The 14,946-nt window shown below is 43.5% G+C and overlaps 1 protein-coding gene across 1 annotated transcript in view; it reads right to left on the reverse strand.

Annotated features, from left to right (window-relative positions):
- LOC311497745 (cilia- and flagella-associated protein 337-like) overlaps positions 1-13,471 on the reverse strand; it is a 40,449-nt gene extending 26,978 nt beyond the window's left edge. Inside the window, exons 1-11 of the mRNA XM_084558115.1 lie at positions 12,088-13,471; positions 10,615-10,687; positions 9,312-9,541; positions 8,754-8,837; positions 8,542-8,634; positions 8,272-8,433; positions 3,881-4,126; positions 2,135-2,144; positions 1,298-1,446; positions 606-839; positions 29-193 (exon numbers count right to left, since the gene is read on the reverse strand). Of these exons, the coding sequence (XP_084414241.1) occupies positions 29-193; positions 606-839; positions 1,298-1,446; positions 2,135-2,144; positions 3,881-4,126; positions 8,272-8,433; positions 8,542-8,634; positions 8,754-8,837; positions 9,312-9,541; positions 10,615-10,687; positions 12,088-12,447 (1,806 nt within the window). The 5' untranslated portion in view covers positions 12,448-13,471. The remainder of the gene's footprint in view (positions 1-28; positions 194-605; positions 840-1,297; positions 1,447-2,134; positions 2,145-3,880; positions 4,127-8,271; positions 8,434-8,541; positions 8,635-8,753; positions 8,838-9,311; positions 9,542-10,614; positions 10,688-12,087) is intronic.
- Between the last annotated feature and the right edge of the window lie 1,475 nt (positions 13,472-14,946).

The following is a 14,946-nucleotide window of genomic DNA, read 5'->3' on the forward strand; positions in this document are numbered from 1 at the left end:
GTGTGTGTGTGGGCAGCTGTCCACCTACTTTAACCTCTCCGTCAGTTCCCGCAGTAAACAGCCGGGTCTGTGTACCGTCCAGGGCTATGGTGGAGATCCCTGCGTTGCCGTGGCAGCGGTAGAACTGCTTGACCTTCTGACCCGTGTCTGCCAGCCAGCAGATCACAGAGGAGGCAGAGTCACTGCTGATTACCTGCACAGACAGAGAGGGAGCGAGGCGGCGGTATCAATCATCACATTTTTGATCTATTTCATGGCAGGAGAAAGCCTGAGTTGATTTTTTAACGACTCACGTAGCAAACCAATCTCCTTTATTTTAGCGCTAAACCTCAGCTGAAGAAAATATGAAACTAATGCTGCTGTCAAGTGGGAACAAAAGCAGGGGGGAAAAAATCAAGAGTGGTGCAGTTTTTATAATGAGATATATTCATAATGGATGCATTAGCAAGTTTTTATTTATATGGTGCTCATGCACTGTTCCTCAGCAGCACCAGAGCAGCTTCTAAATTGATGCCATGTCGAGGTTGTTTTGCTAACTTAACTAAAGCAAAAGTCATTATCTAGAAAAAGGCAGAGAGTCTCATAGTGTCGTTTGACGTGCACACCTGTCTGAACAGACTGTTATACAGCACGCAGGTAACAGGGTGTTCGTGGCTGCTGGTCCTCTTCTCCTCCTTCATGGTCTCAAGCAGGAGAAGCTGGCTGTTAAATGAAAGTAGGAGGTGTTGGCGGTCCTCCTGGAGGAACAGCAGGGTGTGCGTGTCCTCCTGCGTCTTTGGGAAGACACCAGCGAGACGGTGAACACACAGCTGGCTGGACACGTTCCATAAACAGAGCACCTGGAAGGGTGATACAAGAACAGGCTTTTAAGTGTATGTTCAGTTGAGCGCATGAGTAACAACATGAACTTAAAAAGTATATATATTCCTAACAACCAATCAGTAACACAATCATTTCAAAAACATAATTACCAAAAATATTTCTCTGGCTGCCTCTGTGCTACACGTTTGTGCCACTAAGTCAGAGTTCACGAGAACTCCACCTTTATTGCTCCACAGCTCAAGATGAGATGACTGTTGCTGTTCTAGGAACTCTTCCAGAGGAAACTGAGGTAAAGCTTTCAAAGGTTCTTGCAGTAGCAGATGGTGTTTGAGCAGAAGGCAGATGGAATATAAATCACTCCTAAAATATTCATTCTCTTCAGAAAAGCCAAAGGGAAGACAAACACGCACAGCGCTACAACAGGGAGAGGAAAGGCAGCACAAGCACCGACATCCTCTCTGCATCAGGGTCCTACCTTGTCTTTGGAGAAGCTGAGCAGTTGTTGCTTGGTCTGCACAAAGCGAACTGCGCTGACAGGACTTGTGTGCCCTCTGAGCGTGCACACCGGCTCGGAGGCCACGTAAGGATTCCACAGCAGGACCTCATGATCCACACCTGCTGTGGCTACAACCAATCAAAAAGTCCCAAATTAGCAAACTGTAATTAATTCATGAAACAGGAACCGTTTCAGCCTGCCTACAACCAGTTCAATGTTCAATGAGGCATGTGACAGCTCTGATGGAGTATTGTTGGTACATTTAGTTTGACTGATTAAGGACTGTAAAACCATTCACATTTCAGAAATATTTTTAACGACGTGCTATGGTACATTAAACACATAATATGTACAGTGCAGATTCATTTTTCCTATTAATTTGTTTTTAATTCAACTCAAATGCCTCGTACATTTTTATGGTGCATGGATTGTGTGAGTGTGTCTGTGTGTATTGAGTGTGTGTAGGGGAGTATGGGGTAATAACAAGTATAACTTGCACCATTTGATACTGATGTGGCTCATGTTATTTTTCTGCCCTGGCCCTACATTATTATGAACCCTATAGACAGCTGACTATCCTGGTGCCTAGTGGATATGAATGGAAACATTTCGGTCCAATTCTGCTGCCATCCTGCTATGACATTTTTGACAACAGGTACGTCTGCGACGGGCATGGGCAGACACTGAGATGCAAAGCATTTGCTAGTTCACTGTGATGAAACTGTATGATTCATTTTAGGCTGTTTATGCTATATATGCAATGAACTACAATTAAACTTTCTGTGTTGCACCTTCCTTTGCCAGTGAGAAATTCACCGCTGGCAGCCTGAAAGATCAACCCAATGTGGAAATGTCATGACTGTGAGCCATATGTGTGTGAGTTGCCTTGAGGCTGGTTCCAAAGGAGAGTCCATCCCATAGACTGTATATAAATATGGACAACACATCCCCACTCCCTTGCACTGGCCAAACTGGCACTATTTTCCCAGGGATACAGGCGCCATCTTGCAAGTTTGGAGACTGTCTGCGCACTGCGGTCCGAGACTGGAGCCACGCAGAGCTGCTTTACCAATGACCTGCCCACACTTCTGCCACTCACATTTGCATTTAATTGATACTGCACTCTGCTCTATCTCCACAAGTTACGAAGAAATGCACTGTACTTACTTATTTGTTTTTTCTTACTTTCACAGTCCTACAGGGACGCTTTACAGAGTGGTTGGCATGGCAACTGCTAGTCATCATGAGGTCACATCCTGTTTCTATAGCATCACATAACTAATTAAAACGAAACTTATCAGAAAATTTGACACTGGAACATGCATCAACATTATATTAACTACTAACATGGAGGAGGTGGAGCTTATTATCTATACTGCAGCCAGCCACCAGGGGGAGCTCTACTTGCTTTGGCTACACCTTTGAGGAGCAGTTTCCTCATCCATCTTTATTTACAGTCTATATTCCATCCAAAAAAATATATATATAATTATAAAAATTACTTGCGGGGTTGGAAACTGATAATGCTGAGGCAAAGATTTGCTGGGCCAATCAAACCTTTTGGACAGGCTGGCATCTGAGTGCCGTGGAATTGAATTTGAATGCAACGAAATGGCTGCCATCAGAGAAGCGAGCTATTTACTGTCTGCTGTAAAAGACATTGTCCGCAAAATAACTTAACTTAAAAGACAGTGATTAAGGCATTTGTCGTGATTGCTTATAGGACTATCCAATTATGGAGGATTAAGGTGGGATTTTTATGCATCTTCTTAATATTTTAAAGTATACGAAGCCTACCCTAGCTCCGCTCCCACCCCACTTCTTTACCTATCTTTGAATAATCTGGGAGTTTGGGACAGTGCCGAGATGGCAACGGCCACTGCCACCCACATTGAAAACCTCTCTACAGACATCCTGTGTGTGATGTCACGGAGGGTTTCTCCATCTTTATACACAGTCAGTGGTGCCAGCACACTTCAAGGAGACAAGTAGAGGACAGCAAAACTTGTTTAACAGTCTGATGTCTTCAAACTGCTCAGTTAACTCAAAAACAACTGTCTTCAATCTGGCAGATAAAGTGTCCAGGGGAATGTTAAGCATATTCACAAAATTAGCTGGGATTTTGGTGCACCCATATTCCATCTGGGACCATCATGTTGCAGGAAAAAAAGCCCAGAGCTGCCGCTGACTCTGAGATATTTGCGAGCTGCAATGTTTCCTTATATTCATTTGAGAAAATGTGCACATGCTACGTGATTCAGGTTGTGGTGACAGATGAATTGAAGTTGCCCGTAGCTGTGGCTCGCGTGTGTGGAACGTTGTAACTTGGAAAAAGTCAGACAAAAATACAGAGCTAAATGCATGAGGATTATTTATAATGAAGTTTGAGGGCCACGCAAATTATGCAAGTTTCCCGGGGATAATAAAAATAACAGAGGGCGCAAGGAGAAATATTAAATATGGGAGAAACTTGGAAAAAACGACTGGTGGCAGGTATGCTAAATACAAAGTCATAACTTGAATAAACGTTTGTGATATAGACGGCTAAAACTGACATTATACGCATACAAATTCACCCCCACCTATCAGACTGAGATCACAGTGGTGGTCCACGTCCCACACGCCCCTCTTTGTAACGAAAGACGTGACTCGTAGATTCCTGCTTTCCTTTTCCCTCCAGGCAACCACCACGCTGCTCTGTGGTCTGGTGCTGCACGACACGAAGGCCTCGAGTGAGCCCAGGTAACGTACTGCAGGAGGCAATAGAGAGTAGGGAGGTGAAAGTAAATTAGCTGTGACATGCTGTAATTAACTTTACCACATCCAGAAAAGAATGAATAACAGTGTGAAAGAACAAGCCTGAAGGATGAAGTCAGTATGAAAATGGTTGTGAAGAACCCAGCATGCAAACTGAAAATGAACCATTTAAAGCCAGATAAATTAACTTCCTGTATGTGGTTTAAATTGTGTTTGTACTTTCTTTGTAAATCTCTGCTTCAATAAACTACAAATGACAGTTTTTGTTGTTGTTGTGGCTGTGGTTTGAGACATCCCAGGAAAATGGTAATGTCTTGAATAAGCAGTGTTGGTATAATAGAGAAAAATAGGCTTTTTACGCAGAAACTAATTTTAAGAGAATAAATAAGAACTCGAGGGGCTTTGGCTTCCGCACTGTGTGGAGACACAGTGCAGAACAAGTTTTAAAGTTTCAAAAAGTTGAATGTAAATCAACGTTGCAACATATTTAGATGGTGCTCATTTCGTCTAATTTGATACTTCTCTCTGGCTAATGCCTGAATGCTTTCACTACCACAACTCTAAACTTTCTGAAATGGCTGAGTTAAATGTGCAATGACCGCAGTCCTTCTGTGAACTGAACCAAACCAAGTCGCAGACACTCAGCGCGGTGTAGAATTAGGCCCGTTTGATTCGCTCGCTGGGATTACAGAAAAAGTAATGGATCTTGCATCACCATCTATCTCAATTAACACTTTGACTGAAAGCAGCTAAATTGGATGCCACACGTCTCCATTGGAAGCTGCTTAGCTTCCAAAGACTGCACAAATAAGAGCCGGATGCGAGATGGCATGTGACAGTCTTAGGTCAAAGATCGGCCGAGTGGCCGGGGAAGATTATTGCGTCTGATTGCACTTCATCCGTCGCATTTTCTCCACTCCATGAATGAAAAGATCTGTGGATTTTCAGACATTGTTGCACGACACTGACATGACACTGATTAATGCGGCCTTCTCTCTCGTTGACACACGTAAATCACGCAGCAGACTATTTGAGATGTAGATAAAAAAACATTCGCTTTAGCAACCTTTAACTAATGTTTCTGCCAATCTCACACAATTACTGCTGACCTTAGAAGTATAGAAACCCCAGGAATCACTGGGTATCTGTATCAAAGCAAATTCTGTCTGCAATAAATTGCTGCTCCTTTTCCAACATAACGGAAAAAACCTTACTCACAAACACATACACTTCCTACACTTCTGCTCCCGTGTCCTTACGGCTCTGTGTCCATCCCAATTTCCTCCTAATTTCCTCTCAATTTCCCTCTCTGTTCTATCCCCGCTCCCCTTTCTCTCCCTCACCTACTCCTCCCTCCTCTCTCTGATGGTCCGTGAGCCTGAAGGTTTGGAGGTCTGGATAACCAGCCATGTCTAATGGTACACAGCCCACTCATACTGTGGGGTGGAAAACTTCAAAAGAACAGCACCAGCACCCCAGAGGTATCCAAACACACATACTAACTCACAAAGGCTCCCTAGTTTCCTTTGCACACACACACACACACACACACATACAAACAACAGCCGTTACGTCTCTCTTGATGCTTCATGTGCACGCACGGCCCGTAAAATTTCATTTAGCCAACGCTTAATTAATGTTTCCCCCTTTTCTTGTTGTGCCTTTGTTTTCCCATTTGTTGGGCTTATTTATATGTACTTTATTCTTGTTTTCCCTTTTATCAGGATCCCCCTTTTCAGCCAAGCATGTCTCAAAGCGCTGCCGCTGCTGAATCATTATCAAACAGCCCAGCAACTCTTCAGAGACTCTGCCCGAATGATGCAATCGAGATAAAACTAAGCGACCTCTTTGTCACCCACGCTGAGCTGAAGTGGAGAATCTCAGAGGGCCAGACCCCAAGCCCGTGACTTTATGCCAGTAGATGAAGGTCTGGCTATGAAGTGGATGACTCAGGACTCGTCGGCTCGTGTGTGTGTCATTGCCTGTGTGCAATAGTGACCAAGACCCACCCAAGCATTTCCACAGCGTTACATAAGCTGTTATTGTAGTGATACTGAAGCTGCAAGCGAGCAAGCCGGGTGCTCTCATCCCAGGCGTCAAGGTGAAAGTGTGTGTTTGCTTTACGTTGTCCTGACACCCAGAGTCTGTTCTTTCTCTTTGTCATCCGAGCCGCCGATTTTGTATTCTCGCATTCATCCTGTCACACTAATGAGAGCCGTTTTTGACCCGAGGCTCCAGGTGACTGCAGTAACGTAGAGGAATGACAAACAGAAGGATTTTAGCTCCCATTAGGATTTCAATCGAAAGAAGCCAGTGCAATTTGGCTCTTAAGCTTCTGGTTATCCTATTGGAACACACGTACTAATGCTTTCAGTCGGCTGGCTCCCCAGCATTTACGTTTACATTATGAAATAGTAAATGTGTAAACAGAGACAGTTGTAGAGCTGCGACAAAGAACATTAGGTTAAAGTGACGCTGAGAGACGCTTTGTGTCTGTGATCCTGTTCAGACCTGATATGAACACGTGTCCTGGGCGTTCACACATACATGCATCTTGAGTGACCGATCAAATCTGAGAGCAGTCAAATACTGTGCAAAATGGATCGCAAACCACGACTGTTTCAGAACCATGAACATCACAGTTTGTTGCGTGGGCACTTGGTAACATGATGGAAAAGGTGGAACGTAATAAGCTGTGACGAAAAACAACAATTAAGTTATTATTTATTCATCCCAAGGTTAATCATTTTTGCGACCCACACAAAGCTTACATTGTAACTTATATATTGCTGCTGTGTTGCAACATTGAAACATAAGTTTCAGGTAATAAAGGTAAATTAAGAATTACCTATTGCTTCCTCATACTGAACCATTTCCTTTGTTTATTTATTCGTGTTAAGATTTATAGATTTATAATTTAATAGTTCATTTTAATATACACTGCCTGGCCAAAAAAAAAATCGCCACCTGGATTTAACTAAGCAAATAGGTAGGAGCCTCCTATTGGATAATTACTGCATGGGTGATTATCTTTCAGGTGGCAACAAGTTATTTAACCCCAACTGATGCAATGAGTAGCTTCTCACTTCTAAAACAACCATGTCTAAAGACACATCCTGTGGTCGTGGTAAAGATGTTAGTCTGTTTGAGAAGGGTCAAATCACTGGCATGCATCAAGCAGAGAAAATATCTAAGGAGATTGAAGGAACTGCTAAAATTGGGTTAAGAACTGTCCAACGCATTATTAGAAACTGGAAAGATAGTGGGGAACCAGTGCATCAGGGTAAGAAGAGAGGTAGATGAAGTGATGCACCCATCATGCCTAGTGTCTACTGTACAAGCCTGTGGGGGCAGTGCTATGATCTGTGGTTGCTGCAGTTGCTCAGGTCTAGGTTCAGCAACATTATGTGCCCAAAGAATGAGGTCAGCTGACTACCTGGATATACTGAATGACCAGGTTATTCCATCAATGGATTTTTTCTACCCTGATGGCACGGGCATATTCCAAGATGACAATGCCAGGATTCATGGGGCTCAGATTGTGAAAGAGTGGTTCAGGGAAAATGAGACATCATTTTCACACATGGATTGACCACCACAGAGTCCAGACCTTAACCCTATTGAGAATCTTTGGGATGTGCTGGAGAATGTTTTGTGTAGTGGTCAGACTCTCCCATCATCAAATACAAGATCTTGGTGGAAAAATGAATGCAACACTGGATGGAAAGAAATCTTGTAACATTGCAGAAGCTTATTGAAAAAATGCCACAGCGAATGCGTGCTGCAAACAGTAAACATGCGTGCTAAACGAAATATTAGAGTGTGTGACCTGTTGTTTTTTTTTGGCCATGCAGTGTACCTACCCACAGGCTCTCCATACTAATGAACAGACATGACATATGGTGCTTTGGTGGTGATCATTAAACAGAAGTTGTGAGCTTTCTATCTGTGTCTATTCAGCACACAGTGAACACGCAATGTGTCTATTGCCAAGATACATTGTGTGTTCACTGTGTGCTGAAAGAGTGTGGTCAAATGACACCCAGACTACCTCCAAATCTGAGGGATCAGACCTTGACTGCGTTCTCATCTTAGGTGTCTTTGCCTCTGTACTCAAGCTGCCCACTTCTAACTGGATCACTCAGGATGCATGTTAATACCACATCTAAACAGGTGTGAGCCCTACCTTTTCTAACCCAGGCAGGGGCGTGCGCTTGGTGTGCCACAGTGTAACAGCAGCAATGTTTGCCCTTGACCAGCTCATCCCACAGGACGATGTCTGTCGAGTCAGAGTCCGTCCTCAGACCGAGTCTCTCAAACAGAGAGATCTGGGCTGAGTTGAAATATAAAGCACTGACCTGGGAAAAAGAAGACAAACACATGCGCAGGGTTGTGGAGCGATGAGCCGATGAACACATGCAGAAAAATTAAGGTTCCTTCTTCTCTTTCTTTTATCTGTGTACTACCTGTCCTCCAATGTCTCCGATGGTGAGGACAGCCTGGTCAGGGTCAGAGGGATCTGCCCAGTAGTCAAGACACCAGGGAGTAAACTTTAAACCCTAGAAGAAAAAAAAAGAAATGGAGATATGAAGACATTCTCTTCATTTTATAATGTGTATGGTTTTGATCCATAATACCCAGACTGTAACAGGAGAGTCTTACTAAAAATAGAAATTACCTGAAGTTTATACTTGCAGCTGAAGTCCTGATTGGACAGTATGTCATAAAAACACACCTCTTTACTTGTGAATGACACAGCTATCTGTGTATAAGGAAAAAATACATTTATTAGAAAGAGAGCGATATACAGACAACTCATTAACGTAACAATAATTTCACAATTTCCAGCTCATAATTAATGCATAACTGAAAAATATTCAACACAGTTAAATGTGTCATCCATAAATCTGTAGATCAAAGAATTGCTAATTAAAAGTACTCATCAATAATGGATTGTCTCGCTGCTAAAAAATGAATGTTTACTTTCTGAACTTTATGAAACAGTTTCATGTCCAATGCCACTCATCAATAATACATTAATTGAGAGAAATACTTGTTTACCTCTGTGCATTACAATATCTGCTCCAATAATTGAGACTACTTATCAATTATTGATTTATAAATCCACTTCTACGAATAACTTCTTTTTCAACTGTGCTACAGGAACCACAGTGTGTCCCTGGAACCTCAAGCAGGAGCCATGATCCTTAACTACACTGATCTGTGACCTGATCACCTTGTGCACATTTGGCAGTTGCACCACGTCCGTGACCCAGAGGTCCTTGGGTGCCACTGTGCTGTTGTGCAGTCGTTGGGTGTGCAGAAGGGACACGTCCTCGCTGTCCCACAGTCCCACAGTTCCTCCTCTACTCACAGTCAGATACTGGGCTGAACTTGGCAGGTGCAACACCTGAGGAGACCAGATGTTACGAACCAATATATACAGGTAGGTCAACAGACTCTCTGCTTATACATGCATGGTTGGAGACGAGGTGCAAATAAAGGCAGGAGGAGGGAGGGACATGAAAATGCAAGAAAACTATCAACTGGATGCAAAACTAGAGTTTCTTTGTCCTTGTTTTTGCCCTGCCGCACTGTACTAATGTCACACTGCCATAACCGCAACACTCAAAACAGCTTTACTACCCTAATGCAGTTTGTAAAATAAGAAAGTGAATTTAATTAGTAAAAATCGAGGTTACAGCTGTAAAAATAAATTTCTTGCTGGCTACTTCATAATCATAAAACTACACTAGAATAAGACCATTAAATGTGAGCTCCTTCCTAAATCTCTCTCTTGTTGGATGCGAGTGAATACATTTGAGCAGGACACACTCTGCGCTGGGGCCAATAAAACAATAGAAGATTAATGAAGAGCAGGATTTTATTGGCTGCGCGACAAGAACAAAACTGAGGGCTGCAAAAAAAAGAAAGACAAAAGAAAAGAACCCTGCCCCAAAAAAAAACGTCTGCAGCTGATTGCATCCTCTCTGAGGAAGAGACTCTGACTATGAAAGAAGGAGGTTTATTAATACTTTTTGAATAGAGTTCATGGTTTAGATGTTTTTCCAGTGTAATTACTGCAGACTCTTTTATCAGGCAGTCAACATTTAATCTTAATACGATCTCTTGGATCGGCGTTTCGTGTATTTATCTATAATTATTCTAATTACCTATTGATAAACAGCTGGTGAATAACTGAGACAGTGTGTTTCCAGATATTTCAGTGATGTGTCAAAATGAAGCACTGGGAGTCTGTTACCTGCCGTATGTTTCTGTTAGGCTTTTCTTAAACTTTAAATACCACCAGTTGCCATTCAGTTTGACTTGTGCGTGAAGCTGCTTTTGTGATAAAGAGCCAACCCACTTTTCAAGCTGGCCTGTCCCACTTAAAGTGTGAACGTGTACGTGGAGAAATATACCAATAACCCGAACATTATGATCATTCTGTGATGATACTATTAAAGGGGGAGGTTTAAAAGACCCGAACGATTTCCACAAAAAGCTGACTCATCATTGCCCTATAACTGGCCCTTCACAGCACCTCTGAAACAGCAAGGTTTTTAGGATGCTCCCGGTAAGCAGCAGCAGTAAGTGTCTCCTTACGGCGTTCTGAGGAGGGACAATGAATCAGCCTTAAAGGATTTTAAGGATCTGTTGCTAAAATGCCACAGATACCACAGGGCACCTTCAGAGGTCTCGAGCTGACTCTGTGCTACTTCGGCAGGAAGTGAAGGACCATCAACAACATAACAGGCGGGCGTGACCATAATGTTCAGCATATGTGGAATGGCAAAAACTAGGTGAACTGGAAGTAGCGTTTTGTAGTAGTAGAGTTTTGTTCAGAAATACTGGGCCGACTGGGCCTTTCTTTGTGGAGTTTGCATGTTCTCCCTGTGTCTGCGTGGGTTCTCTCCAGGTACTCCAGCTTCCTCCCACTGTCCAAAGACATGCTCATTAGGTTAATTGGTGATTCTAAATTGGCCGTAGTTGTGCGTGTGAGTGTGAATGGTTGTCTGTCTCTCTGTGTTAGCCCTGTGATAGACCGGAGACCTGTCCAGGGTGTACCCTGCCTCTCGCCCGATGACAGCTGGGATAGGCTCCAGCAGACCCCGCGACCCTTCACAGGATATAAGTGGTTACAGAAGATGAATGAATGAATGAATATTGCTTCAAGGTTATAGCAGCTTGTGGTGAAAGATGCAGGCCAGGGAAGGGCATGACAATCCAAGTCAATTGGATGCAAATTGAGTATGTGCTTCTGAGTGCAGGATGAGTCATCAATAGTTTTAAATAGTTTTCCAGAAGATGAGAATCTACCATTAAGAATCCCCACAAAACCTTTTTTTTTGGTCAATCATTGGCCAGACACTGGCATAGAGGGGGTGTAAAGTGCCAAAAACATCACACACGTACTATACATGTACTGATTCTCTGTAGGTTTTTCACTGCAGGAAAACCATTTCACCTTTGATACACACTTTCTACTGTTTTATAAATCACAGATTAGAGCAGATTTAAATGTATTCACACTTTACCGAGTTATTTATGGACAGAGCGTCTTCCGAGTGACAATAATTTGCCCCTTTAAGACTGATCGAAGCTAAAAGGGTCAAAACCTCGCAGTCATTTGGAAAACAACTGACACAACATTCTGACATTTTGACATCGTCAGGATTGAAAGATTAAAGTGGTGAGCCTTCACTTTATCCACAGCAGTAGGCACTTTATACCAGCTGCTTCATTTACATATTAATTGATAGATGTTAAAGTGAGTCCGGAGCCATTTATCTCAAAAGAGGTGTGCCATTTTGATGAGCAAGACCCTAATACTTTTGAACGTTTCCCGGCACAATGTTTAATAATGTGGATTTCCGTCCACTCAGCAGAGCTCTGGATTCTCCAGTCCAGTGCGGGTGTCAAAATGTTTTCCAGATAACGTGCCGCAGTGGGTCCGTGTGTTTCAAACAGGCCACATGCCCTGACTCTCGTAGAGGTCAGTGATGTTTTACCTTTTGAACGGGGTCTCGATGTGGACAGGTGACGGTGCGCGGGGGCTTCCAGCGGGGCACGCCGACGCTTCTGGTGTTCTTAACTTTATCAGACAGCTCCAGCAAGAGGAAGGAGCACAGGCCGCCCCAGTCGACACGTCCTTCTTCTTTCACGGCGTCAAGGTCCAGAAGGAGGCCGCCGTGCTCCTGAGTGACGACGACACTGTCGAACAGGAGGCCGTATTCTTCCTCGGACCCATGGCCGACTGATGACCAAGCCAGACTGACGAATTCAGCTCTGGACAGGGAGCGAGATGCACCTGAGGGGTCCTGCACCGAGAGCAAAACACAGATGAACACTGTCTCTTGTTTCCTAAGCATATGCAATGAGACTAATGTTTGTGGGTATGGTATTAAATATTATAACCATATCCTTCAAGGTGTTGTAAGATCAGGCTTTGTATAAACTGACATAAAAAAATCAAAGACTCACAAGGAAAAGGCTCTGTAACTTTCTATAATCCTCTGTGTTCATCCGGCTTTCAAGCTGTGCCACCTCCATCCTCGTTCCCATGGTTACAGCTCAGACTTGTCAATCAAACCCCGACCTACCAGACGAGGTCAGAGAGGTAAAAGCGTGTGTGTGTGTGTGTGTACTCGGGTTTGTGCAGCAGTCTCAAACAACAGACTCCCCGCTCTTCTAGGTGTCACATGATGAAGCAAGCTGCCCCCGTCTCCAGTAATGTCTCACTAACCCTCCATATCTGCTTCACAGCGGGTTGGCATGTCATCGTAGCAGGTTCACAGCAGCAAACTGTTTTTTTTTTTTTTGTGTTTTTCTCCTGGTAGGCTCTATTCACCCTACCCAAACATATCTGCATTGAATAGTCCACAAAAGTCTTTCAATTTCAACAAAAAATTTCCTCAGCTCGATGGCTCTCGATGGCGCATAAATAGCTACCCAAATGATGTCTCAGAAATAGTTTGAGGAGGTGGCAGGTTGCCAAAGCATGCCTCTGTTATGTCAGCTAGTGTGAAATGAAATGAAGTCAAACAGATGACAAGGATGAATAATAGCACGACTGAAAGGTGGGCTTTGTTGCGGCTAAGCTGCAATTAAAAACACATTTGAGGTCTGATGAAAAGTTTCTTTGAAAACACTCCACAAAACACCGCAAAGGGCGACAGAGGACGGCAAACACTCTCCCTTTCATTTTTACGAGACAAATTCATTGGACGTGCCATCAAACTGAACTGAGATTTAGATGACAGGGTTTGTAATAAAAGCAGAAAAGTCGATGCTTTGCCGCGGCTATTATCTTTGTTTTTTATGCATCTGTGATTAACTGCGGTGTGATCTTGATTTGGGAGTTTAGGCGCCTTTTATTTACATCTCCGACAACAAGTAGTCGACTGCAACAGACGTGTTTACGCTGCTGCGATAAATAAAAGGAGCGGGGATACTCCAGAGATCATTTCTTTGTGCTTTGTTTATGCGCGTGATGACTTTTAATCAACCACATCTTGACTTGTTTTGTGGCAAGCTGTTGGCATCAGTCTGCAAGCAACTACAAAAGCGCAGCTCCATGAAGTGGCACATGTTGTGAGCTGATGCATCCATAGCGCCGTTTGAACTGAGGCAATTCTTCTCAGTGCTACCGTCGTTGAGAAAATTCAATCATACAAAAACAAATGCATGCGAACACAAACCACTTACCAGGGTTGTCTCTCCTCTTCCTGGATGGCCACTTCAGGTCTACTCAATTCTCTTGAAAGAAACTGTACAAAAGAATGTACAAAACACCTACACTCCAAGCTATGACTGAATACTGAAAGCCTCTTCGCCTGGCACTGCGTACACACTTCAATCAAGCAGGTTTTTAATCATTAAGTTCAAATACTTGAGGTGAACACGGCTAATAACAAATTCAAACTTACCACGATGTCATATTTCAGCCTCTCAAGTCCACAGTGGGTGTCCACGGTGCACTGTCCCAGAGTCCCCCCAGCACTCTGAGGTGTTGAAGTACAATTTTTAAATGGATGACATTTCAAACAAAACCCCCGACCTCTCGACGGTCCGTCTCGGCCTCGTGGCTCGTCTGTGGGAGATTCGACCGATTCCAGGCTGAGCTTTGTGTCCAGAGGTTTGTCTAAAGACGGCAGCAGAGTCTGAGAAGCAATCAAGGCCAACAGCCCTGGCTGCGGCACGCACACACCCGCAGAGAGTTAACTAACTGCCCACAGTCGCCCAGACAGTGGCTGAGGCCATACACACAATTCTTTTATTATCCTTCACTCTTAAAGACTCAGGCTAAGTTTCCTGGCAACCAAGTAGTCAAAAAGGGTTGTGTTTGTGAGTCTGGGCCCTATTGTCTGCATCTACCACCATCTGTGTGTGTGTGGGTATGTGTGTGTGTGTGTGTGTGTGTTCTATTCACAGATTAGACACATAATTGGTGTGAGGTACAATAACTGCCCCAACACAACCTGCGCGTAACACAAGAACATTCTACTGCCACTCATAAAAGTCTTCATGCATTGAAACAACTTAAGAAATACTGATGTGAACCCGAACAACAATAAAATACACAAAAGGGGTTTACAGCAGTGCTTTTCAGAAGACATCCTGCAGGTCACTTGTACACAAACACACACAAAAGAGAGAAAAGTCTCTCAAGAATTTCTCAGACGAATAGACGACTGCAAGCATGGCTACACAAAATCTTTACAACCAACACAGATATAATCATTTCTCTGCTGCTTCAGTGACCATGACCAATCTCTGCGTGTGACTTAATGGTCTGGAATGACTTGAATTAGCTGATTACAGCGGGCGTCAACAGTGGCAGGATCGGAAAATTAGGTCTCAGCGATTTC

The sequence above is a fragment of the Chelon labrosus genome (genome assembly GCF_963514085.1).
Source record: "Chelon labrosus genome assembly, chromosome: 13".
Lineage (NCBI taxonomy): Eukaryota > Metazoa > Chordata > Actinopteri > Mugiliformes > Mugilidae > Chelon > Chelon labrosus.